This window comes from Macrotis lagotis, chromosome 5, assembly GCF_037893015.1.
Source record: "Macrotis lagotis isolate mMagLag1 chromosome 5, bilby.v1.9.chrom.fasta, whole genome shotgun sequence".
NCBI lineage: Eukaryota > Metazoa > Chordata > Mammalia > Peramelemorphia > Peramelidae > Macrotis > Macrotis lagotis.
In genome coordinates this window covers 165313570-165339849 of record NC_133662.1, presented here as the reverse complement: position 1 = coordinate 165339849, position 26280 = coordinate 165313570, and the positions used below count along the sequence as shown (strand labels likewise).

The 26280-nt window shown below is 37.5% G+C and overlaps 2 protein-coding genes across 5 annotated transcripts in view; both read right to left on the bottom strand.

The window, feature by feature from the left end:
- MTHFD1L (methylenetetrahydrofolate dehydrogenase (NADP+ dependent) 1 like) overlaps nucleotides 1–16392 on the bottom strand; it is a 191067-nt gene extending 174675 nt beyond the window's left edge. The window contains exons 1-5 of the mRNA XM_074187818.1: nucleotides 16291–16392; nucleotides 7637–7721; nucleotides 5315–5365; nucleotides 5179–5232; nucleotides 1975–2099 (exon numbers count right to left, since the gene is read on the bottom strand). Coding sequence (XP_074043919.1) covers nucleotides 1975–2099; nucleotides 5179–5232; nucleotides 5315–5365; nucleotides 7637–7721; nucleotides 16291–16298 — 323 coding nt within the window. The 5' untranslated portion in view covers nucleotides 16299–16392. The remainder of the gene's footprint in view (nucleotides 1–1974; nucleotides 2100–5178; nucleotides 5233–5314; nucleotides 5366–7636; nucleotides 7722–16290) is intronic.
- Nucleotides 16393–18957: 2565 nt separating this feature from the next.
- The window catches only part of PLEKHG1 (pleckstrin homology and RhoGEF domain containing G1), a 270972-nt gene continuing 263649 nt past the window's right edge, over nucleotides 18958–26280 (bottom strand). For all 4 annotated transcript variants that reach the window (XM_074187815.1, XM_074187814.1, XM_074187816.1 and 1 more), the window contains one exon: nucleotides 18958–24385. In XM_074187815.1, coding sequence (XP_074043916.1) covers nucleotides 23301–24385 — 1085 coding nt within the window. In that variant the 3' untranslated portion in view covers nucleotides 18958–23300. The remainder of the gene's footprint in view (nucleotides 24386–26280) is intronic.

The following is a 26280-nucleotide window of genomic DNA, read 5'->3' as shown; positions in this document are numbered from 1 at the left end:
AAATGATTAAAGTACAGGTGGAAAAGCGGAGATGTAACTGAGTTTAATGTTGGTCAGTTCAAAATCAGACCAAAGTGACCCATATTCTCTAAAATGAATTAACATGAGTTGATGGTCTTGATGCAAAAGATTATTTACAAAATATCTACATTTTTGTAAAAAGAATTTTTCATATTTTGTCACTTTATTTGAAAAATTTTGAACCCAATCACTGAAGGTGATAAACTCACTTTCAAGTTTTAGAAGTTCTCATTCGATGAGGCTTAAGGGTAATAATAAGGATTCATAATTTAAAAATTCCTTGTAATGTTTTCCACTAACAATACAGGGTTCATCTCAAGACAGCATGTCCCTATGACACTTCAAAAGTCATTATCCTAAATTGAGTAGTAAACCTTGAAGGAGGATATATATATATACTATCTAATAATTAATACAAGGCATATATATTCTTTTTATCTAGATCTATTAAGCTCCAGATCCAGCCTTCTATCCACTGTACCACCTAGTTAATCCAAGTGGCTGATATTTCCAGCACAATTTTGATAGGCAACAAAAATGATCAGTGTGAGGACCTAAACAAGGAAGATCTTAAACATGTTTTAGGGAGCTTGAGCTCCTTTAACTGAAAACAGTTAATGACTTTAAGAGCATCTCATCACATAAAAACCAAGCACATTCTTATATGGGGTTAATAAAAATAAAAAAGTAAAAGAAACAAAAATTCCATTTACAAAAATCATTAAAATCTTAGGAATTAATTTAATTAAGACACACACACACATGAAAAGTAAAAAGAGAGCCAGAAAATTTCAATAACTGAAATAAAAGGAGGACCTAAAATGCTAAAGGGACAAACACTGTTGCTGGGATGAATTGTATCAATGCACTAAATAAGAATGATAATATTCCCCAAATTAATTTGCAGATCTAATTTCAACAGTAGTTAGAAAATGAGCTGGGTTCAATTTCACCTATGGGATATATTGGTGGTGTGAATCTCTGTGCTCAAAGCAACTAAGGAATAAATTACAGAAAAGGTATCAACTTGCATGGGTAAAGGGAGTTCCTTACTGGGAACAATTTTTTTTTAAAGGTAAAAACTATTTTAAATATCAATTGATTTTCTTAAAAGGAAACATAAAAGCAATATAGCAGAATGGAAGGAGTCAGAGGACCTGGGTGAGTTAATCACCTTAGTGACTGGTTTCAATTTTTTAAGTGGCAAAATGTAAAAAATTCTTTTTTTTTAAAAAAAAAGGTAAATATTTTGCAAATAACTTTTTGCATCAACACCATTTTAGCTCTGCTACTACTGTGTGATCTTGAGCAAATCTATATGCCTGTTTCCTCATCTGTAAAAATCAAGAGGGTAAACTAGATGATCTTTAAAGTCAGTTGTCTCTTTTAGCTCCAAATCTATGTTCCTAATGGATATGTTTATTCACATCAACCCCATCATACTCCAGGATCCAAATAATTGCAGCAGATATTTACTATTAAATGGTATTTATTTATTAAAAATATTTATTTATTAATTATTTATAATTACATTTAAAAATAAATCTTGTAATTTCAATTGAAAAGACCTTTTTTGGTTGGGTTTTTGGGGGTCCTGAACTGGGTTAGAGATGTTGCAATGTACAGTGCAGTTGGAAAATTAGGTTCTTGGATGAGTAAAACATGGAGCAAATCAAGGGAATGGAAAGAGAGTTTGGCCATCTTTGGTAATTAACTAAATGACTTCTTAGTGATTCAAAAGATTATCTCATCAGAAATTATAATGGGGTTTTTACAAAGAATCAAATCACATACAGAGAATTTCCAAGAGTTCTCAACTTTTCTGATTTGTTATGAGTAAACATGAATGAAACGAAATCACCTTATGAAAATGAACTAAAATGGAAAGTCATTTTATTTTTCTGCATGCTTAAAAAATGTTATATTCAATGAATGACTACAGTAACTTCTTACCCATCCACATCTTTGTCTGGTTTCAAAGCATTCAGTATCTTGTTACTAAATGAGCTGATAGAGAGTTGAAGAGTGAGACCATGAATTCTAGCATCTTCATTGAGTTTCACGATTTCATCTATAATCTAAATAGAAAAGTGGTAAAAATTAGTTTGGTTAAACAAACAATTACCACACATTTTATTTAATAAAAGGCATTTGATTTAAAAATGAATTCCTCTTTTGAGCTGAATGTTGGACACAAAAAAGCAGAGTTGGGCTCTTCATTTCCTTCATTTTTTTCATGATATAAAATTTTGATAAAAACATGATATTCTCTAATGCTCAGGGATATTAGATTTCTTTTCTGTGATTCAATTTGATTTTACAAAATGTTTTTTTAATTTTTTTATTTTTATTAAAGATATTATTTGAGTTTTACAATTTCCCCCATCTTGCTTCCCTCCCCCCACCCCCACCCCACAGATAGCATTCCGTCAGTCTTTACTTTGTTTCCATGTTGTAACTTGATCCAAATTGGGTGTGATGAGAAAGAAATCATATCCTTAAAGAGAACAGAATTCTCAGAGGTAACAAGATCAGACAATAAGATATCTGTTTTTTTTTTTCCAAATTAAAGGGAATAGTCCTTGTACTTTGTTCAAACTCCACAGCTCCTTATCTGGATACAGATGGCACTCTCCTTTGCAGACAGCCAAAAATTGTTCCCAATTGTTGCACTGATGGAATGAGCAAGTCCTTCAAGGTTGAACATCACTCCCATGTTGCTGTTAGGGTGTAGTGTTTTTCTGGTTCTGCTCATCTCACTCAGCATCATCAGTTCATGCAAATCCCTCCAGGTTTCCCTGAAATCCCATCTCTCCTGGTTTCTAATAGAACAATAGTGTTCCATGACATACATATACCACAGTTTGCTAAACCATTCCCCAATTGAAGGACATTTACTGGATTTCCAATTCTTAGCCACCACAAACAGGACTGCTATAAATATTTTTGTACAAGTTGTTTTTACCCTTTTTCCTCATCTCTTCAGGGTATAGACCCAGTAGTGGTATTGCTGGGTCAAAGGGTATGCACATTTTTGTTGCCCTTTGGGCATAGTTCCAAATAGCTCTCCAGAAGGGTTGGATGAGTTCACAGCTCCACTAACACTGTAATAGTATCCCAGATTTCCCACATCCCTTCCAACAATGATCATTATCCTTCCTGGTCATACTGGCCAATCTGAGAGGTGTGAGGTGGTACCTCAGAGAAGCTTTAATTTGCATTTCTCTAATAATTAATGATTTAGAGCATTTTTTTTCATATGGCTATGAATTGCTTTGATCTCCTCATCTGTAAATTGCCTTTGCATTTACAAAATGTTCTTGAGGCCCATTCTTCGTAAAACATTATGCTACCCTGGGCGGGGGGGGGGGGGGGGGGGGGAGCTAATTAAGATGCTGGCCCTGCCTTCAATGTTGGAACAAATTTGGAAGATAGATATTACAGATAATAAATAATAAAAAAATAGAGCATAGCTAGGTACAAAAGGCTATTCTCAAAGTGTTCTCTCCACTCTGCAAGCCACAGAATGTCAGTACCATAGGAAGAAGACCAGGAAGCAATCTCATTATAATTGCAAAGGGCAAACCTCTATAGATTCATCCATGAGTCAAATGCACAGAAAATATTTCACAAAGCAGTCAAGAATAAAGGCCCATGTAGTCTCACAAGGGCAGAGTCTAGCATGACTATCATCTCCCTTGCTCTGGACTCTATGCTATACAGTACAGCCTGAGATCTTTTTTGACTTGCATATTGAAGTATTGGCTCTTTAGTCTGACCATCCACTGCATGAGGACCCTATCTGATGGGGGATTCCTAGGATCCCAGAATGTTAAAAAGATGGAAGGGCCTGTAGTTCAAGTCTGCCCCATTCATTTTTACAGATAAGAAAATTGAGGCTTCAGGACATCTGAATGACCTGTCCAGCTAAGTAATAAGTGGCAGAGCTGGATCAAAGTTAACACGCTGCCTCCATGATGATCTATTTTGTCACATTTTGACAATTTTCTCTATCATAAGTGTTTATCTAATTTTCAAAATATATTCCCTGGTAAGTTTGATGAAAAGCTGAAGAAAAGACAAAATTATAAAGCAATCTATGCATACCAAGAATCGCTGGCTTACTCATCCTCAGAGAATAGGTCTATGTTCATGTCTCCCATTCAACCCCAAATGTAAAAGTAAATGTGAAGGATGCCAACCATACGCTGCTTCTGAAGGTGAATCTCTGTACCAGTTAAAGCAACTAGCTAGAGGTCTGATAACCAAGGTAAAATAACAGTTATTTAAATAATAAACTGCTAGGTGATGCTGTGGATAGAGTGCAGGGGCCGGGAATCAGAAAGACTTTCTCAGTTCAAATCTGGCCTCAGACACTCACTAGCTATGTTAACTCTGGGCAAATCATTTAACCCTGTTTGCCTCAGTTTCTTCATCTGTAAAATGAGTTGGAGAAAAAAAAATGGGAAACCATTCCAGTATCTTTGCTAAGAAAACCCCAAATGGGGTCACAGCTAGATATGACTGAACAACAAATTTAAATATTCTATTTCATCTGTTAATCTGAGCAGTTTCTATTTTGTAAACATTCATTCATTTCACTTAGATTGTCAGTGTTACTGGTAAATAATTGGACCAAATAACTGCAACAATAGTTTTTATGGTGTTGATGCAACTTTTTCATTTTTGATACTGTAACTTTTCTTCTTTTTTTAAAAAAAATCAAATTAATTAATGGTTTAACTATTTTATTTTTACACAAAACTAGCTCCTAGTTTTATTTAGTAGTTCAATGATTTTCTAACTTTCAATTTTATTAATCACTTCCCTAGAGGGAAAGAGTTGCATCTTATTTAAACCTCTCACTATAGTATGTGGCTTTGCACAAAGGCCTTTAATACATGTAACATAAGCAAAGTGAAATTAAATACAATAATAGAATTTTAATTCCTTTAGAGATTATCCAATTTAAACTCATCATTTAAAAGATAGAAATACTGAGCTAGAGAAGAAACAATGACAAGGTCACACAGTGAAATTGAAAGACTGTTTCTATCAAGTGGGAAAGATACATTTCTTTTAAATTCTTAGCCACAAGAAAAGATTGGATCTCTTCCAGTTGGCAATATTAATAAAAGGAAGACAAGAGTCTATTACCTCATCTTCACTGCTTTCAGGAGGCAGGCAAATGTGAGTAATGTTCAGACCAACCTGAAAAGAAAGAATCAAATTATTTTAAAAACCTAAACATATCATTCAAATTATAAAGGAACAAAAAATTTCCAATACTCACCTCTTCAGCCAAGTTTTGGTTTATCTCCTGCATCCAGTTATCAACACCTGCCTTAAGGGAGGGGAAAAAGGAGAGGAAAGTACATTAAAAGATACATAAAAAATGATATGTAATTATTAAGAATAAACCTTCAGAGAAAGAATTGATGGAGCCTGAATGCAGATGGAAGCATCTTTTTTTTTTAAACTTCATTCTTGTTAGGGTTTTTTTTTTTGATCTGTGTTTTCTTTTGCAACATAATCAATATGGAAATGTTTTTCATGAATTTGTATCAAATTGTTTGCCTTCTCAAGAGGGGGGGGAATGGATTGGGGGAGAGAATCTGGAACTCAAAATTATAAAAAATGAATGTTAAAAATTATTTACAAGTAAATGAGAAATATTTATTGAAATACATAAAATATATTGGGGGAAACTTTGATTATAGAATTATAAGGGAAAGTAAGGTATATACAAATATAATTTATTCACACTTCCATCAAAAGAAACCACTGAATTGCATTTAATTTTTGGTCAAACTTCTGATGCAAACATAGCAATATTATCAGTATCACTGTACAACTGGGGAACATTGACTTCAGGAGTCCATTAACTAGAGACTTTCTCTTAACCCCTTATCATTCCCCTAAGATTGTTTCTCTGTCTTAAAAGGAACATGAACACCTCCTACTGTGACTGGCAGATAACAATAACAATAATATAATAATAAAACACAGCATTTATATAGTGCTTTTAAGATTTATAAAGCAATTTACAAATATTATTTCATTTGATCCTCACAACTTGGGAGGTAGTTACTTTTAATACTCCCATTTGACAGATAAGGAAAATGGAGCAGGAAAGAGATGAAGTTATCCCTTCCATATCACAACTTTCCCCATCATTACATATATATCCCATGAGTTAGGTGATGCAAGAAATTAAATGGAAATTTCTTTTTGAGTTTTGCAGATGACAGGCAAAGATCAGCAGATGATAAAATGTTTATAAACTCAGAAACACACAAAGTATATATATATAATTATAGTGTAATATCAACATATTTTATATTTTAATACTGTAAATATCCCATAAAAAGAAAAAAATTCACACTTCTTCTCTGGTATGAAGCAAGGATCAAAGAATTTTATGTGGATTTTTCAGATTTTGGGGTCCCATGTCCCTAATCCCCAAGATCTAGAATATTTATAGAATTGAAAAAAAATTAATTCTAAGACTACTTAAAGGTGGATATTCTTTTCTCAGTATTCACATTTTGCCAAATTAGATTAGATTAGATTGGGGGGGGAAGGGAATATCCTCTGAACGGGGAAAAAACCCTACATATTTATTTTCTAACTTCTAACAAAAATTTATCATTTTCTTCAATTATTTACAAACATCCCTAGAGAGAGTCCATAACACATAAAGTCATTTGGGGATGTAAATAAATTTGGGAGAGTTTGAGCCCAAACTTAGAAAGATCAATCAGCAAGATTACTATAGTATACAAACAAGAATTTTAGCATACAAACAAGACAAAGGGATAGAGTTCTGACTTGGAGTCAAGACTCATTTTCCTGAATATTTAAATCAGGTTTCAGAGACTTAGAAGCTGCATGACCCTGGGTAAGTCAATTAACCCTGTTTGTCTTAGTTTCCACATCTATAAAATGAACTGGAGAAGGAAATGGCAAATCACTCCAGTATATCTACCAAGAAAATCCCAAACAGGATCAAGAAGAATCAGACATGCGAAATGAATGAAGGACAACAGAACCAGTTCAACTACCACCTTCTAGACTGTAATGATTTCATCTAAAATCCTGTTTAAAATGATAAACTATTTAAATGGATTTAATATTATAATAAAAGGATTTATGGCTCAATATTATGATTGTTATTTACTGAAGATGAGTGGGGCATGGAACTAGTTAAAGTCGCCGAAACACAAGATATCAACTACAACTATGTTAATAACTGGTTAGTTCCTACTACTCTCTATGCCCTGGCATAATAAACTAGTTTTTTTTAATCTTATCTCTACACTATCTTTGACCCTCAAATAATTTTTGCCACAGTGCACTAAATATCTACTGAAGCTTAATTTTTTCCAGAGTAAAAATTAGCAAACTTCATTCATTTTGTTCTACATTTCCATATAGAAGTCTCAACTCACTAAAAGAATATCCAGTTTATGCCCAAAATACTTCTGAGATTTCATTATTGATCAGATCTTTTTAGGATACTTTAAAAATAGGAAACACAAAAGCTATTTGTTTCTTCTTGATCTCTTTGATTTCAAAGTTAAACAGCAATCCTAAACAATACTCTCAATCTTACCTGGACAACTGCAAGTACTGGCTTAAAGGTAGGGTTTCCCTTTTTCAATAAACTCAGAACTTCTTTTGAATTCTGAATTATTTCTCTGTAACAAGAAGAAATACAATTCAGTTAAACATCTAGTAAACAAAGAACTATTTCAACAATGTACTAATTTGTCAAAAAATGTAAAAAGAAGGTGAAATAACATGGGTTGGGAAGAAAAAAAGAATTACAATTAGCAAGAATAGACATTTATTTAGTATCGATTATGACCAGATCACAATACTAGACACCTAAAGATAAGAAAAATTTGATGATTAGCCCCTACCCTCATAAAGATTACAATCTAATAGGGAGATAAGACAACAATGAAGAGCTCTTGATACAACTTATTCCAGAAAAATATTGGAGAGGTACAAAAATGGAAAAAGAAGTTCATTATCAAGGATGAGAAATTTAATAACTTCTTATTCATATAAGTATTTTTTCATTTCTATAAAAATTTTTAAAGAGTATCACCACATAGAAAAGGCTTTCTTAATGCAGGTTATGAGAAAGAAGTAGGTTATTGCCAAGACTTAGCAATGATAACTGAAGATCAATATCATTTTCCAATCATAAGGCAACCAAAAAGTATGAATACAAGATGGTATTATAGTTATTGACTATAAAAAGTATGATTCAGTAGAGCAAAATGCTCTTCTTCTATGCAAATGTCATAATTATACATGATTGCTATAAAGATGTAGTAAGATTACTTTGTTCACTGGGGCTCTGATTATTAATAACAGGTCAGGTATAAACAGTAAGAAATATGCCGAAAGGCATCAGTCACTCCTATTGATAATGACCAGTATATAGTCCAAAAGTTATTTCAGGGTTCATGTTATGGATTATGTTTTGCTGATTTTGCATCAAGTGCTGCAGAATGGGTCAGAACTTGGCAAATGTGATCCAAAAGCCAAGTTGATTGAAGATTATGTCTTAATCATAATCTGACCATGATAGGCCATAATATTAAATAAATTTGTAAAGTTTGGATAGAGTTGATTTGTGCAGGACCTTAAGACACTCAGCTGGAGAGTTTCAATGTTATTCTATTTTTTTTTTTTAAGGTTTTTACAAGGCAATGGGGTTAAGTGGCTTGACCAAGGCCACCCAGCTAGGTAATTATTAAGTGTGTGAAACTGGATTTGAACTCAGGTATACTCCTGACTCCAGGGCTGGTGCTCTATTCACTGCCCCACCTAGACACCCCTATTTGGAAGCTGTGTGATGAATGAATTAGAGAAAAGAGACCAGGGAGAAAAGATAGTGAACATGGAAGAATGGGACAGATGTAAGAAATATTATGGAAAAGGAATTAACCAGACACTGACAATTTGTGGATGAGTAAGGCAAAATTAAGTGTAACTATGAAATAGTAAATGTGGATTAGAAAGATGGAGGTACTCTCAACAGAAATAGGGAGATTTAGGGGAAGGGTAGAATGGATTCTTTGTTTTGTTTTTTTAGGTTTTTGCAAGGCAAATGGGGTTAAGTGGCTTGCCCAAGGCCACACGGCTAGGTAATTATTAAGTGTCTGAGCCCGGATTTGAACCCAGGTACCCCTGACTCCAGGGCACGTGCTCTATCCACTGTGCCACCTAGCCACCCCCTAGAATGGGTTTGGAGTTTAAAAAAACTGAATTCTATTTTGGAAACAATGATTTTGAGAAATATAGACATAGATATCCAAGAGGCAATCTAGTAATATGAGAATGGAGCTTAGAACAGAATAAAATGACTTAAGTTGATAAATTATCTTTGTAGATAACTGAAACAATAAGATTACCAAAAGAGAAAGTTTTATACACGGGAAAATGACAACATGAAAGGCAAACAATATTTAGTGAACAAGAAAGGGAATCATGATATCACAGAGAAAGAGTTATATGATAAATAAGAAAATCACAACAAAGGACCAGTTTTGCTCAAGTCAGGGAGAATTCTATCTGCTAGGATAAATGTTTAACTTTTTGTTAAAGGGCTTAATTTTGCCAAGAGTTCAAATCTGGTCTCAGTCACTTATTAGGTGTATGACCATGGGTGGGCATTTAACAACCATGCCTCAACTGTAAAAAATGAGATTATAATAATGGTGCCTACTTCCAGGGATGATGTGAAACTCAAATAAGATATTAGTAAACTATATTTAGTAGAGCCTGGAACATAAAATAGATGTTCATTTTCTTGTCTTTCTACTTCTGAGAGAAAGGGATAATTGAAGAAATTCTAGTGCCCAATGAGAAAAGATAATCACATTTAGGAGTCATGAGAGCATCAGTCACCTTGGAGAGGCCAGTTATAATCTAGGGCTGGTTTCAAGACAGAGAGCAAGTGATAGAGAATTGAGGAGGGTGTGAAAAATCTGTAGATAAATAAGTACCCATGACTATGTGGAAGAAAGAAAAGGGGGAAAGGACTTGAAAATTAGAGTAAATGAAAAGAGTTGCTTAATTATGGGGAGAAAAGGAGCCAGTACCTAGAGAAGAAATCACCAAAGGGAGTCTCAAGAGTTGATAAGATCTAGGGCATAGGGCAGCTAGGTGGCACAGTGGATAGAGCACAGGCCCTGGAGTCAGGGGTACCTGGGTTCAAATCCAGTCTCAGACACTTAATAATTACCTAGCCGTGTGGCCTTGGACAAGCCACTTAACCCCATTTGCCTTGCAAAAACCTAAAAAAAAGATCTAGGGCACAAATAAGGGGCCAATCTTGGCTAAAAAAGGCTCCCTCTTTTTCAGAGACCCAGATCAATCAAGTGAGAATGGGAAAAAACAGATTTTTGAGGGACAGAGAAGTAACCCCTTTTTTCCTTACTGTTCAACCTCTCATGGCAATTTAAATTGCTTAGGAATCAGTGGTTTCCTGCCTTTTAGTTTTTAGTCTCTTTCCCTTTAGCTTATGCTAATCACAGCAATATTTAAATAATCCTCTTTATCCCTAAATTTCTTCAGTGTCGGAGTCGGGTCTTCTACATGATTCTTTCATGTTCTTCCCCAACCTTTAGCCAGCTTGGCAACATGATGGCCGGCGTCCCAGACTTGAACATTTTTCTTGAACTTCAACACTAACTACACATAGGGAGAAGGGGGAGGAAGAAAAACAGGAAATATTTAAATACAAGATTTTAAAAATTATGCCACTCTGGTAAATGATGTCAAATCTAAAAATAACTGGAGGTTAATCAGGGACTAACAAAGTCCTTTTACAAACAAGATTTCTTTTGGGCCTGGGGGAGGTTTTGCCCTAAGGGTTGCCCCCACCCCAAGGGGGACAGTTGGAGCTTCTTTTCACTTTCCGAAAAAGGCACAAGAAGTTATTGAGAGTTCTTACATAACCTCTAGGGGCAAGCTTTCCTTGTCTTCACTAAGTTCCTTTCTGGGCCTTCCTGGGGAGGCTGTTCCAGCTAGTTAAAGGATATTCACATCAATTTAGAAAAGCAAGTGCAAAGAGGAAACCTAGGCTGAAGCAATGGAAGATGAATAAAGCAGTTAAGTGACTTCATCCAAGTCACACAAAGGCTGGAACACTGTGAACCCAACAAAGTATCCACTAAGACTAGACCATGCTGACCTTCATTAAATAAATGTTTATTAGACTGAAACAAAATAAAATTAAGTTTAAGCAAGGACAGAAGCTTTGACCTTGATTTTTACCAATACCTCAACCCCCTCTTAATTCCTAGAGTACAGTGGAACATATCTAGAGTTAAAGAGGCAGGATAATTGTCTAGGATTCAACTAATTAATTACCTTTAGGATGTCCCTAGTCAAGTCAAAGAATTTCTCAAGGCTTCAATTTCCTTCAGTATAAAATGAGAAGGGTAGAGTTTAAAGAAGACAATATTATCAGCTAAATGAATAAAATTTCTTCTCCTGGCAATACTTTGAATCTACCCTTACACCCCAAGTCCAAGGTCCCAACTCCCCTGAACTGACCTAGTTAAGAATGCTATAAAAAATACCAGAAATAGGGGCAGCAAGATGGCTCAGTAGATAAGTACTTGGAGTCAGGAGTTCAAATTCAACCTTAGATATTTACTAGCTATGTGATTCTGGGCAAGTCACTTAATCCCAATTGCCTCAAAAAACCAAAACCAAACAAAAAACACCCACAAACCCTCCAGAATTTGTAGATCTTTGAGAAAGTGGTCCATTTCTACCCAGGACCCAGTAGACTCAGTTTCTAGTCTTTTACCAAATGACTGATTTTTGTGTCCTATTGTACTTGCCATGCTTACAGTCCTGGATTTTTGGTACTCTGAATACTCTGGACTGAGCTTTTCTTAAATCAGGGTGGTATTTATTAGATAGTTTCACTTGAATGTTATACTTTTAGAACTAAATAATATTTTCCAGGCTTAAGTTCGTATAACTTTTGTTTTAGAAATCAAGGATTGCTCCATTACTTACTTGAAAAGAACAGTCCATTACCACTGTCTGTGTAATAATAAGTAAATACAAAGTATAATAATAATAATTATTATTATTATAAGTTTTTTACAATATTTCCGGTCCAACTGACTTTCTTAGCTGTTATGAGAAATGGAATGTGTCCTGTTTTAGACCTAGTAAGGAAAGCTTGTCCGTTCCTCCTTAATCCAGGAAAGATCATGTACACCTTTAGACTTGGAAAGGAGCACCAGTCCTTGTCCTCCTGGTACGAAAAACTCAAGAGACTTTCCTCAGGCAAGATAACATTGTAGAAGAAAGATTCTTGGATATCAAATAAAAGAAGAAGATTTTATCTAATCTTGTTACATATTCTGTCCTCCTCCCCTTGTGTCTTGCCCTTCCTCTTGTATTGTGATCTCCCTCAGCTTGTAATAACCATTACCAGAAGGGCCTCCACTATAATAGACTTTGTCTAACCTGTATTTTCTGTCATTTTATTTTAACCCTATTTTTTTAAGGTTTACAGTTTTTTAGGGTTCACACCACTAGTCAAAAAAAAATGTTTCTACTTGTGAATTTTCCTGCCACTGTTTTGGAAAAAACTTGAGTTAATTATGAACCTCTTGGAACAGGACAATTGGAAAGAATAATTAGTTAACAGGAACACTAATAATTCTGCTTTCCTTAAAGTAGTGTTTCTCTCTGGGTAATAAATGATAACATAGTCTGTGAAAAGATGAGAAGACACAATTCATTTCAGACACAACACAAAAATCAAGGGTATATTTCCAGGGTGAAACCAATCAGTTGAGAGCTTCCTAGGTTCTAAAATGCTAGATTGAAGAGCAATAATATGTAAAAACACTGGAATGAAAGACTGGGCTTTAATTATGAAGGAAATCAAATGCAGACAAAGTGGTTAACAGTTGGTCCTATATGGAAATAAGAGGGCAGCTAGGTGAGGGGGGGCGAAGTGGATGAATCCGAGCACTGGGTCTGGAGTCAGGAGAATTTCAGTTCAAATCAATCCTCAAAGCACTGAATGGCTGTATGACTCTGGGCAATCCAATCAAACCCTTTTTGCCTCAGTTTCTGCATCTGTAAAATGAGCTGGAGAAGGAAACGGCAAATCACTCCAATACCTTTACCCAATAAACCCCAAATGGGGTCATGGAGAGTTGGATGACCCAACAATGACAACAAAATGTGATGGGGAATGCTGAAATTTACTCAGGGGCAAGGAAGCATTATAATCAGATCCAAGCCTTTGGGAAATAGCTTTGATGGTTACACTAAAGGATTAGAGTAGTGAGAGCTAAAGACAGAAGAAACAACATCCAGGAATTAATTGGCTGAACAAAAGCAAAACCCTGGAGGATACATTTAAAAAATTATACTATTCAATTAAATATTCAAGTCAACAATTATTAGGAACTTACTATGCAGGAGGTTGTTAATCTAAAATTATGAACCAGAAAACATAGTTAAAATAACATAACAACAATAATGAAATATATAGCTTAGAGATGAAGTTCTATTCTCTGGGACTTACCCATTACTAGTAAGTAATGGAGATCAATCTGAGATGGTCTCCATTACCTTCTAGTGGTGGTGGGCAAATCCCAGAGAATTGAACTTCATCTCTAAGCTATTTTTTATTATTGTTGTAATTTTAACTCTATATTTCAAGGTTCTTAATTTTAGGTTAGCAGTTAACAACATTAGGAGGGAGTGCATATTCAGTTCATGAATCCTCATTTTTTATTTTTTTAAACTAAGTTTATAAGGATATAATTTTCTCCAAGGAGAGTTTTAGCTGTTTACCAGAAACTTTGGTAAGTTGTCTCATTGTTTTCTTTTATATAGCTATTCATTGTTTCCATGATTTGCTCTTTAGCCTATTCTTTATGAAGGATTTCATTTTTTAAGTCTCCATTTGTGGTCTAATTCGTTTGTTGTCTCTTAAGCAATTATATTTTAATTTATTATATTTGTTAAAAATGTATTAACTATTTCTGTTTTTATTTTTCAATACTTGTTTACAGTATCTCTATCCCCTATTAGAAGGTCAATTTTTGTAAAAGTTCTATGTAATCTGTCCCATTTAGAAGTCTTTTATCTCTGGAGCAGCTTTAACTCCCCTTCCACCCCTCCCATTCCCCCCAGGCAGGACAAGCACATACAGTACAAGATCCCTATCTCCTTCAAGGTCTAACTATGCACTTGGGGGAGATTTACCTATTGAACCCCATCTGGCCACCACCCAAGCAAGGCCTCCTTCCTTTTCAATTCCTCTTCTACCCCACTCACTCCCTGGGTAAATTCTTCCCTTCTCACACAAAAAGTCATTTACTCCTAATTGCTAGTCCTCAATTTGACCTAGGCACATCATCTGATCTTAATATTTTCCCTCCTGTTTTATCTGTTTATGTTAGAGATCTTTGAGTTTTCTTCTGGGAGATCTTCAAGATCTCACATTAGACCCACTCTCAATTTTCCTCTTATCACCTTTTGATTTTGTCTCTTTCAGGTGATGGTGATTTCTTTGGAGACTGTATCTCAAAACATCTCAGCCACTCTTCCACCAAAATTCTCAGCTCCAAGTGATCCAATTGGCTTCAGATGGAAGCAGGAATCTTTCCCTTAGGCTTAGGGGACCATCAATAAAAGAATTATATAAATAAAATACTTTCAAAGAGAATCCTTCCCTCTAAAAATCTGTTAGCAATTGGAGCAGCTAGAGGATGGGGGTACCAGAGTTCAAATCCTATCTCAGACAGTAATTACCTAGCTGTGTGGCCTTGGGTAAGCCACTTAACCCCATTACCTTGCAAAAAAAAATCTGTTGGCAACAAAGTCTATTATTGGATAACCATCTAAAATTGGAGCTGAGTAGGAATTGAACCACTTAGGTTCTCTGGTTATCTTTTTTTGGCCTGGAGCAAATTCACTGAAACCATCTACTAAGGAGGAGGCACTAAGGGGTTACAATTTCTGTAGGGAGGATGTATAAAGTTGGTTCACAGACCAAAAAATGGCCACTGCCTTGAAATGCTGTAGTTAACCATCACTTATATTGCTTGCCAATCAACAGACCTACGACTGTTCTTCAATTTCTTTTTTTTTAATTGAAATTTTCTTTTTCCAAATACTTGCAATGGTAGTTTTTCAACACTCTTCCATCTGCAAATTTATGCGTTCTGTTCTTTAATTGCTGATTACAGTGTGAGATGACTAACCTTAGGGAAAAGAAGGATCTTTGCCGGTTCTAGAGGAACCGGGGATGCGATGGATGCTCCACCAGCTGGAGTGGTTTAGGAGAGTTTCCTAAGTCCCATCCCCACCCAGGTACTTACAAATTTCGGGTTTTTTAGGAGCTAAAAGGTTTTTTTTTTGCTATTTAAACAAGAGATTAGATTTAGAGTAGCTGCTTTCCCCCATTTTTACATGTAGCCAACGTTTCAAGATTGTTCAGCCCCCCAGGCACATCCCTCAGAACCCCACCAGGTAGTCTCTCCCGTTACTTTTCCGTCGTGAAGCCTGGCTGTAAGTGACCAAGTGTAAACACACCCGTTTTTAGTCAAGGTTACAATGTTACAAGGCTACAATGTTTCCCTCCCGAAGTCTCCCGGATTTCCCCCAACGGCCCGGACATGATTCACGTCTGGGCCGCCAGGGCCAGCTGCCCATTCGTTCCCAGCCACCGCCTCTGGAGCAAACAACAAACAACTTTCGGGTGGGGAAGCGCCGCCCGGCGGCACGAGGCCACCCCGATGGGGAAGGAAGGGGGGCGCACGCGGCTGGGGGGGGGTCCCCAAACTCCAGGCCCTTCCCTTGCCCGGGCAGAGCCGGGGGATGGCGGGAAGCGGCCGCTGGCCCGGGGCTGACAGGGCCTCCTCTCCAGCAAGGCGTGACGCGCTTGCATCAGCCTCCGCCGCGCCTCGGCCCGGCCCCGGGCCCGGGCGCACGTGGGGAGCTGTGGGAGCCGCACACGCGCCGCCGGCTCCCCCGGCCCGGCTCCCCCGGCCCGGCTCCCCCGGCCCGGCCCGGCTCCCCGGGCCCGCGCTCGGGCCTCTCTGCCGGGCTCGGCCAGCGGCCACAAGGAGGCTGCAACAAGTGGGCACCGAGCGGACCCGGGGCCACCCCGCCCCCACCCGGCCCCGCGGCTCTCCCGCCGCCCAAGGGGCCTCGGCGCGACCCCCGTCGGGGCAAACCGGGGCTCGGGAAGCTCACCTGACCATGGCGTCCGGCTTCGGCGGCGCCTTCCCGCCCGCGCGGCCGCCGCTCCCGCTCGGGGGCTCCCGCAGCCGCCGCTGCCCCAGCAGGCCCTCGCCGGCGCCGCCGCCGCCCGCTGCCCGGCGGGGCGCCTGGAAGCCCCCGCAGGAAAGGAGCAGCCGCGGCGCGGGCGCGGCGAGGCCCCGCTGGCAGCCCTGGGGGGAGTGAGGGGCCGGGGGCTGCCGCGCCCAGCGGAGCCGTCTCAGGGCCCCAGGCAACCTCGTGCTCATGGCCGGGCTGGCCGCCGCGGTGACCCGGGAGAACGGGCGGCGGGCTCGGGAGAGGCGCCGGCGCTCCGCGATGCGATGCGATGCGATGCGGCGTGGGCTGAGGCCGCGATGCCGCTGCCCTCGGGCTCTGCGCCGGCCGGGCGGAGCTGGGCGGGACTCCGCGGGACCCGGGAGCCGGCCCCGCCGCAGGAAGCCCGCGCGCGCTTCCTTCTCCCGGGACCGGGAGCCGGCCCCTAGGGGGCGCCCGACGCCGGCCCGCCCGGCCGCCCGGGGCTGCAAGCTCCCGCACCTGCCCGCCCAGGTCCGCAGCCTCCAGCCCGGGCCCGCACCCTCCAGCTCCCGCACCTGCCCGCCCAGGCCCGCAGCCTCCAGCCCAGGCCCGCAGCCTCCAGCCCAGGTCCGCACCCTCCAGCCCGGGCCCGCACCCTCCAGCTCCCGCACCTGCCCGCCCAGGTCCGCAGCCTCCAGCCCAGGTCCGCAGCCTCCAGCTCCCGCACCTGCCCGCCCAGGCCCGCAGCCTCCAGCCCAGGTCCGCACCCTCCAGCCCGGGCCCGCACCCTCCAGCTCCCGCACCCTCCAGCTCCCGCACCTGCCAGCCCGGGCCCGCACCCTCCAGCTCAGGGCCTCGCCTTAGCCATATTAAAATTTACATGTAGAAATGGAAAGCTAAGGAGATAGGATGCTGATACAACTCCACGCGGACCTTGAGGGGAGAGTGCTGGCTGCTGGTCCCCGGGGGGTTAAAATGGGAAAGAGAAAAACCACCGCAAAGTAACAAGTGTGGAGTCAACCCGGGCTTTTGTGCCAGTACACCCGGACTGTCCGGGGACAATACGTGATTTCCACAACCGCTAACTTAAATTCAGCTCTTCCTTCAGTTATTATTCAGGGGGGTCTCAGAGTGGCAAAGGTCCACCACACAACAGACGTTCATCACCCTCCATCTCTCCTAAGGGCCTTTCCTGTCTGATCTGCTTCTTGTCCCAAAAAGAGGGTTTTTGTTTGTTTGTTTGGCAAAGCTGTGGGGTTAAGTGACTTGCCCAAGGTCACACAGGTCTGAGGTCGGATTTGAGCTCAGGTCCTCCCGACTCCAGGGCCAGTGGCTCTGTCCTTTGCCCCACCTTCCCCAGAATGAGGGTTTTTAAATCTCTGGTCTTTGTCCAGTTGTTTAATCATTTGGACATATATATATGTGCGCGCGCGCATGTGTGTGTGTGTGTTGTATGTATGTATATATATATATATATATATATATGTATTTGCCCCAAGTACAACTAATTTTACTCTAAAAATGGAATTTCAGAATCTTAAATGGTGTGAAATCCAAGGGGAAATTCCTCTTCCTGAGATAGTCATTGCTAAGGGCCAACAAGTAATACTAGATTTTGTTGAACTTTAGTGGTTGTGAATTCAATTGTTCTTCAACTTTTTGTCTCTTTTAAGGACTTTCTATTCTATTCTATATTATATTCTAATGGCACAATATTTTAAATTAATTGAATGTCAGAGAGATAGAGACAGACAGAACAAGAGAAAAAAAAAAGACAGACTCAAACTCCATTCCCACAATATCTGGAAATACTTCAGTAATAAGTTCTGGACAATCCATAAAATAGACTCTCAGATTCTTCCATTTAGCAGTAAAATTATTTTTAAAAGCTGACCTTATAGTTAAATAAGAGGTCCTGAACAATCCATAGACACTTGCATTCTAATATTTTTCAGTAATATTATTTTTTTTTGTTTTTTAGTTTTTGCAAGGTAATGGGGTTAAGTGGCTTGCCCAAGGCCACACAGCTAGGTAATTATTAAGTGTCTGAGGCTAGATTTGAACTCAGGTACTCCTGACTCCAAGGCCAGTGCTCTATCCACTGCGCCACCTAGCCACCCCGTAATATTATTTTTAAAGATGACCTTATAGCTATATAACTATTATTGAAGATAGGTTATTATATCATTATTATTTAGCAATTAATTTTTTTTGCAAGGCAAATGGGGTTAAGGGCTTGCCCAAGGCCACACAGCTAGGTAATTATTAAGTGTCTGAGACTGGATTTGAACCCAGGTACTCCTGACTCCAGGGCCGGTGCTTTATCCACTATGCCACCTAGCCACCCCTAGCAATTTTTAATTTGGCTGACCCTGCATATGAAAATTTAATCTTTTAAACAAAAACATCACAGAATGTGTTAAATATTTAGATACTGCAATTCAAAATATTACAAATTTATTTTATTCCAATAAATATATTCAGATATTCCCCAGTGTTTTTTTTAATATATTATTATTATTATTATTATTTTAGGTTTTTGCAAGGCAATGGGGTTAAGTGGCTTGCCCAAGGCCACACAGCTAGGTAATTATTAAGTGTCTGAGGTCGGATTTGAACCCAGGTACTCTTGACTCCAAGGCTGGTGCTCTATCCACTGCACCACCTAGCTGCCCCCTCCCCAATGTTTTTAAGCTCTGAAATTGCTTGTTGATTGGCCTGAAAATGTTTTTGAAAGTGAAGATGTAATAAGTCATGTGACATTTCCTCTCAGTGATGCTTGCTATGTCATTTACTAGTAATCCTTACATAGAAGCGACCTGGCAAAGTAGCTAGAGGGCCAGTCTCTCATCCAAGAAGACCTGGTTTCTAACATATAAATACTGGATGACACCTTGAGCAAGGTAGCTACTTTGTAGAACAGGTGCTTATTTGCCTTTCAGAAATTTCCCTATGCAAATGAAGTCACAAGTCCAGTCTGTTTTATCCTCTAATATTCACCTTATGAATTCATTTCTTTAGTGCATTATAAGTTTTTAGACATTTATCATAAGCATGAACTGAAAACTCTTCATATGGCATAAATTACATTTCCCTTAGGGTTTGACATATTTATTTAAATTTAGGTTGGAAGAAAAACAAAAATAAGAACTAGGTTTAAGAGTACATACTTTATTTTTAAACAAAATGAGTCATGGAAAAAAAAGTGCAACAAGAAGCTCTAAGTCTTATCCATAGGACAAGATTTTACAAAGCTAAAATGTAAAATACACACACACACACACACACACACACATATATATATATATATACATAGACACACAAACTAACAGAAATGTTGAGGAAGTTACTTCTCTTCTGTCAGGAACCTTTCTGGCTGGTGGAGATGAGTGTGGCTGCTCTTACTCAGATATAGAACCATAATCACAATGTAGTGAATTTGGGAACTCTCTAGGCAATGTCTTATAAACTTTTGCTCTTTACAATGTAGGAATCTCTCTGGACAAGATTTTTTTTTTTTTGTGTCAAATAACTTTCTTGCCTGTATTATACTAAAATTAAGCATATTACTTAATGCCTGGTTATATCACCTACATTCATGGCTCATTGCAAACTAACTTTTAAAAATTATTCACATTTTCTTTCCTCCATGAGGCTTTAGTTAATTCACATTCTTCACGAGGAACACCAATTTTCCTTTCATCAGTTTTTTTAAAATTAAACTTATTATCATCAATCCAAACTTTTTTTTTGCCTTAGGGTCGAATAGCACAAAAGAATATCTATCTGGAGGACTGACAAGCTTAAAACCCACCTTTAAAAAGCCTTCAAAAAGGTTCTTTCCTTCACCCCAACTCCCCCTCACAAAAAAAGGTCAAGAAATATATATTTTAAGCACAATCTGGATGAGTTTATATTCAAGAATGGAATTGACTTTAGTTTACATATTCTACTAATCTTAATATAACATTTTAACAGTCATGTTTCTCTTTTTAATGAGCATCAGATAAAATTAAAATTGCAAGCAGTATGACACTAATTGACCCTGGACATCTTTTTTGCACTTTTGGAAAAAAAAAACTTCAATAAACAAGTGGTCCAGATTTAATTGTCTAGGGGTGAGGGGAAGTGTGGAAGGACACATTGTGGACTTTAGGCCAATTTAGCTACCTATTAGACCCCTTCTCCAAAACAACTCTAACATATTTCATTTATTTCAATTATATTGAAAATTGCAGGAACTGGCCTACTGGGAAACCTGTACACTGTTCTGACCCTCATAAAATTTTGTATCAGGCATGTTCATAATATGTGAGGTTATTGAGTCCTGTAGTTGAGGGCAATCTGGGAAAAAGGGAAAATCTGATTTTTTTAGCTAATATATATTGATTCACACTATAATTTACTTTATACTTTACAAACTTTATTAAATAATGGACATTTCTACGGTTCGTTATATACACTATTTTAAGCTGTTTTAACTGGAGGCAGTTCCCATAGGTAGTATTCTATTAAGTGAAAATTGAGCTTTTTTTTTTTTTGAGCATACAGTACAGGGATTTAATCAGACAGAAAGACACACATCTAAAATGCACAGAACTTTTGGTTTCCTGGAAGCTTATATAGCAATACAACATATCCCTGGCCATTTAAAGACTAAGTCAAAGCATACAACTGATGATTTGAAGCATCAAGTCACAATAAAGGTATATATACACAGTCCTCAAAATCCACACCCTATAATAAAAAGAATTCATTTGAAGACATAAAATACAGCGTTGCCTAAACATGTAAATACAATGATATGTACATATTCACTTTATACAATAAAGGGAGCTATTTTAAAGCTGTCATTTGCAGGATGTATGTGGGGTATTTTATCCTTTCAATAGTAGACATCAAAACCATGCAGTTTGCAAAGCAGCATCAATTTGAAGAATCATTTTTTTTAATGAAAAATGATCAACTTATTGTTTTCAATTATTCAATTCATACCAATCATAAAAATGGGGTCAACTTCATTCCAGGCATTTTAATATTCAAGTTACTTTTTGTTTCCCAAGGGAACACTGCATGAGTTTGCTGCTTTTAAGACTTCTATGAAGTCAAGAAATATGAGATTTTTATGGCTTTCTCTCTTTTTTTTTTTTTTTAAGAAACAGCTTGATCCTGAATCTCCAGGATACTGCATTTTTTAAAACTTATCAAAAGGGTGAAGGGTTCATATTAACCTCCCTCCCCCCAAGATGAACACTTTGGGTGAATAAAAAGAGCAGCAAATAAGCAGAGTGATTTGAAGATTGAACTATATAGTATTTTTTTTAAGTGTCCTAACTATCCATCACTAACAAAGAGAATCACATTTATAAGGAAATGAGGCATTGGATTAGAATTACAAATAAGATGCCACCTTGATTTTGTACTTTTTAAAGTTGTGTTCATTAATGACTATAACATAAATGACCCTAAATATCATATATAATTGTATTTGCTTATCCAAATAGAAAAATGTGGTGATGGGGGGGAGGGAGAAGTAAATATCTATAACTGCTTCAGGTAAGACTTTAAAGTTCACATAAGATATTTTGATTTCATGGTTTCATTCATGGGACTTGTGATTAAGTAGGATCCCTTCAAATAAAAAATTAATAAACCTGCTACCACATTTCCCAGTTTAAAAAAATTCCCAAATGAAAAACTGCATGGAAAACAGGGTTTATTTTGTATTTGGTGACTCTATACACTGCTTTTTAGATATAGTAATAGCCACAAGATTAAAATGTCAATTGGCAAAACTTGTAAAGAGATTTTGTTAGGGGTCTCTATAAATATTTTTAACATAGATTTGTATGTGAATAGACCCAAACATACACCACATGTATATAAAAGAAAATCAAGTGGCATTCACAATTCACTAGTAACTCTTGGGAAATGTTTCAGTCAAGTCCCAGGCCCATGAGGGTGCAAATAGGAGAAGGCCCTTTGAACATACAATCTTTGAGGAAGGGGGGGGGCAGTTTAAAATATGCCTTGGTTTATATAAGAATAATCTATTTTCTTTGCCTGTGAATTGTACTTTAACATATTTAAGAAAGATTTTTGTTTCATTCAACTTACACTAATGGAAAACAAACAATTCCTAATGTCAACTCTTATAACTAACACAATTTGACTTTTTGATAGAATTGGATTTTTTCAGGAATCACAAAATTGGCAATGTGAGTAGTAATCTTATTCTTAAGATTTTGTTTTCAAAGAGCAAAAGTGGTAATTGTGAAAGAATCTAACTATGTAAAAATCTCAGAAAAGATTTTCTTTTTTGTTCTAATGTTTTGCTCCTGGGCAATCTATTTCATTGTGTTTATATGATTTTTGCATGCTAAATTAGCAACTTATTTGAGCTTCCAGCAGAAACCAAAAAATGAACATCATATTACACTACCCCCCCCAAAAAAAGGGCTATTCCAACCGATTTTGTCAAGCACTGAGGAATGCAATAATGATGAGAACTTATTGCAGATAACAAATTGATCCAGATATCCTTTAGATAATGTTATCCTTGGTCTTGACTTTTAACCTAAAACTCTTGCTCTGCTATTATAATATTTTTACAAGAAGTACTAAATTTCTTAAAGTCTGGACAGAATTATCAAGATATGAAAGAAAGTGACCAGATCATAAAAAAGACCAAATTTTGAGGTGAAAGCAGAAGATAATAAGAACCTAAGGATGTTCAAGTAAAACTGACTTAGGAGCAATCAACCCATATCCATAATATATATCACTAGATGTTAATATTTGCTACTAGTACAGTCCTGCCTTTTTCAATCCTTTCAAGTTATTGTGCCATATCTTATAAACCTACAGTTTCATATTGTCATGTGAAAACTATATTGAAATATGTCATTAGTATTTTGGAATACATGTGTATTGTAAAAAGACAGTACAGTCAGAAGCTATGAGGTTCTTCAGGCAAAGCTACTTGAGCTGAGGCACTGAAATTTTTCTCTTAGAGCCTGGACAATGTTCTGCTGATTGGGTGAGGAATTACTCCACAAGTAGTCATTTAGTTTGTCAGAGTCATCATATGTTAGGTAAGGTGAAAGGTTAAGTTTGCTGTTGACTGGTTTTGTGGAAGAAGCACAAGGGCTGCTTAAAGAATAAGAGGTGATGTTGCTATGGTGATCATCAGACAGCTCATCATGCCTAAGTTTTGGATCAGATTTCCTGGTACGATTCACATTTATCTCTAGGTCTGATTCATCTTCTTCTGATTTTATTTCTACATAATCATCTTCATCTCCTTCTACCTCTTTGAAATTGGAAAAATAGTTCTGTGTGGCTATCTGGGCATTTAATGGTAAATTTTTATTCACTACCAGAATCTTCTGTGAATCTTGGAGAGTCACATCAGAGCATTTTTCAGTACCTGAGACAGTGGTACCTAGTAACAAATCCTGTTGACTATCACACCTTGAGTTTCTTTGTGAAGAGAGTTGTGGTTTCTTTCCCATTTCATTTGGGTAATTGATAGAGTCTACCAATTTGTTTAGCATGACTGAAGAAGCAGACTGGGACCAGCTGTATGACTGGGATTTATTACTCATTCCTTTCCTGCCCAAAGAATTGTAAGTATGGATGTGACGTAAATTTTCTTTATTAGGTTGATTTATTACGACACTCCGTCTTTGGACAGGACCTTGCAGAGGGGTAGATGTTTGAAGAGAAGGCACAGAACAAGCTGTTGGCAACTGCTGTGGAGTACTTTTTGCATTCATCTCTGAAGAAGAGTGTCTTGACTTGTTATCTTCATGAGGCCAGGCACGGAAATCTGCTAATTCTCCATTACTGTATGTAGAGTGCAAAAGCCAGTCTTCTCCTTGAGTGCACTCATCATCAAACAGAGAATGGGAAAGAGATACAGGTGGTGGTGATGAAGAACAGAGGATTGGTGATTCTCCAGGACTAGCCCAACCATCCTTCTTTGTTTTAAGTGTTGTCCCTCGGAATACAATCTGATCATAAAGTTGGGAATATTCAGCAATCCTGGCACCTAGAAGATATAAGTATTTAAACAATTAAACACTCGTAGGATAGTTTCAATATAATATAAAAATCAATAGTATTTCATATGAGCACTAAATATGATATTCAGGTTAAGGCTGAGGATGTGAAAACATTAAACAGGTGTCAATATCAAATAAGCTATTCTTCCAATTCTATGAAATCATTCCATATGAGGATTACTTTATGTTTTATAAATATTGAGTGTCTGATAGGCATACACTAGAGTCAATATAAATTTCTAATTATTTTCACAAGTTTGAAATAGTGATAGCATGCTAAAATGAGACACCACAAAATAAGAATGTGAATGTGTAAACACTAACCAAAAATAAATCGAGGCATTTTATTAAAGCAGAAGTAACTACAAATTTATTAAAGCAGAAGTAACTAAAATTCTTTAATTAATGATGTTTTTTGATAGCTGTTGAACAATGCAATCCAGAGAATTCTAGTCACTACAATTATTCTTGTACTCAAGCAGCTGGTAGCACAGCATAGTAGATAAAGCATAAAATTTAAGGAAATCTGTGTTCAAATCCTAACTCATACACATAGCTGTGTAACCCTGGCAAGTTATTTATCCACTGCTTGTCTCAGTTCCCTCTTTCTGTAAATGGGAACAATAATGGCACTACATCCCAGGGTTGTTGTGAAAATTCAGTGGTTTGCACATATTAAAACGCTATATAAATGATAGTTTAGTCATTTTCAGTTATGTCTGATTCTTTGTGACCCCTTTCTAGGCTTTTTTAGAAAAGACACTTGTGTTGTTTATATTGTGCTCTCCAATTCAATTTACAGATAAAGAAACAGTCAATTAGGGCTAAGCAACTTACCCAGGGTTGCACAGCCAGTAAGTGTTTGAGCCTAGATTCTGAACTCAGGTCTTTTTGACCTGAGGCTTGAGGTTTCTCCACTGTATTTTCTTGCTGCCCAACTGCTATATAAATGCTAATTATTATTATTACTACCCCATTTTTACTTCTCAAACTTTTCCCAGTTTTCTACTTTACTTTTCATCATTTCCAAGTCTTTCTAAGATCATTGAAGTCATCATTTCTTATAACACCGTAGTATTTCCTCCATGGTTCAAATAAGGTTTTTAAAAAGTTCTCTGCTTGTTTGCCTAAAATCATGTATCAATCCTGGAATCCCATGACCTGCACTTATTCAAAGAAATAAGGTCATTTCACTCTCCTTAGTTATTCCTACCTACTCCAAAGAACTATGGGATATAGTTCTCAATCTTAAAAAAAAGTGAATTGTCCTTTTACTAAATCAGTGATTGTTGTTCTTAATATTATTATTAATTTGGTCACTAAGTACTTTCTTGAGAAAAAATTTCCTTCCAATGAAGATTTCAATGTTTGAAATTAAGTTATGAGGATTTTATTCTCTACTCTTCTTTCTTCCTCCACTTCTGTGTAATCATTTCTAAGAAGATTAAATAAAACAGAGTATGCAGTCAGTTGTCAAAGTAATTTTGGAAGTTTAAGTTGGAAAAGACCTTAGAAATCAAAATAACATAGTTCCTTCCTTTTACAGACAAAGTAACCAAGGCCTAAAATTGGTGACAGTACCATTCTTCCAGAGACCCAAGAAGGACATAAGAATCACATGTCTTTGTGTCTTTTTGTTCTGCTTCCAGGAAGACAGGATACAGTTGACCACTATTTTTGGCCAACTTCATAGATTTATTTTCCCCTTAGATGTAAATAACTTTGTCCTCAATGGCCCAATTTCCCAACCCTTTCTTTCTCTGGTCCAAATTTCATGGTAAGAATGAAATGTTTAGTCTAAGTACAATTTGTCAAAAATAACAACAACAACAACCACCCCATCATTTTATTCCCTGAAAGTAGAAAATGGAAATTTGGCAGT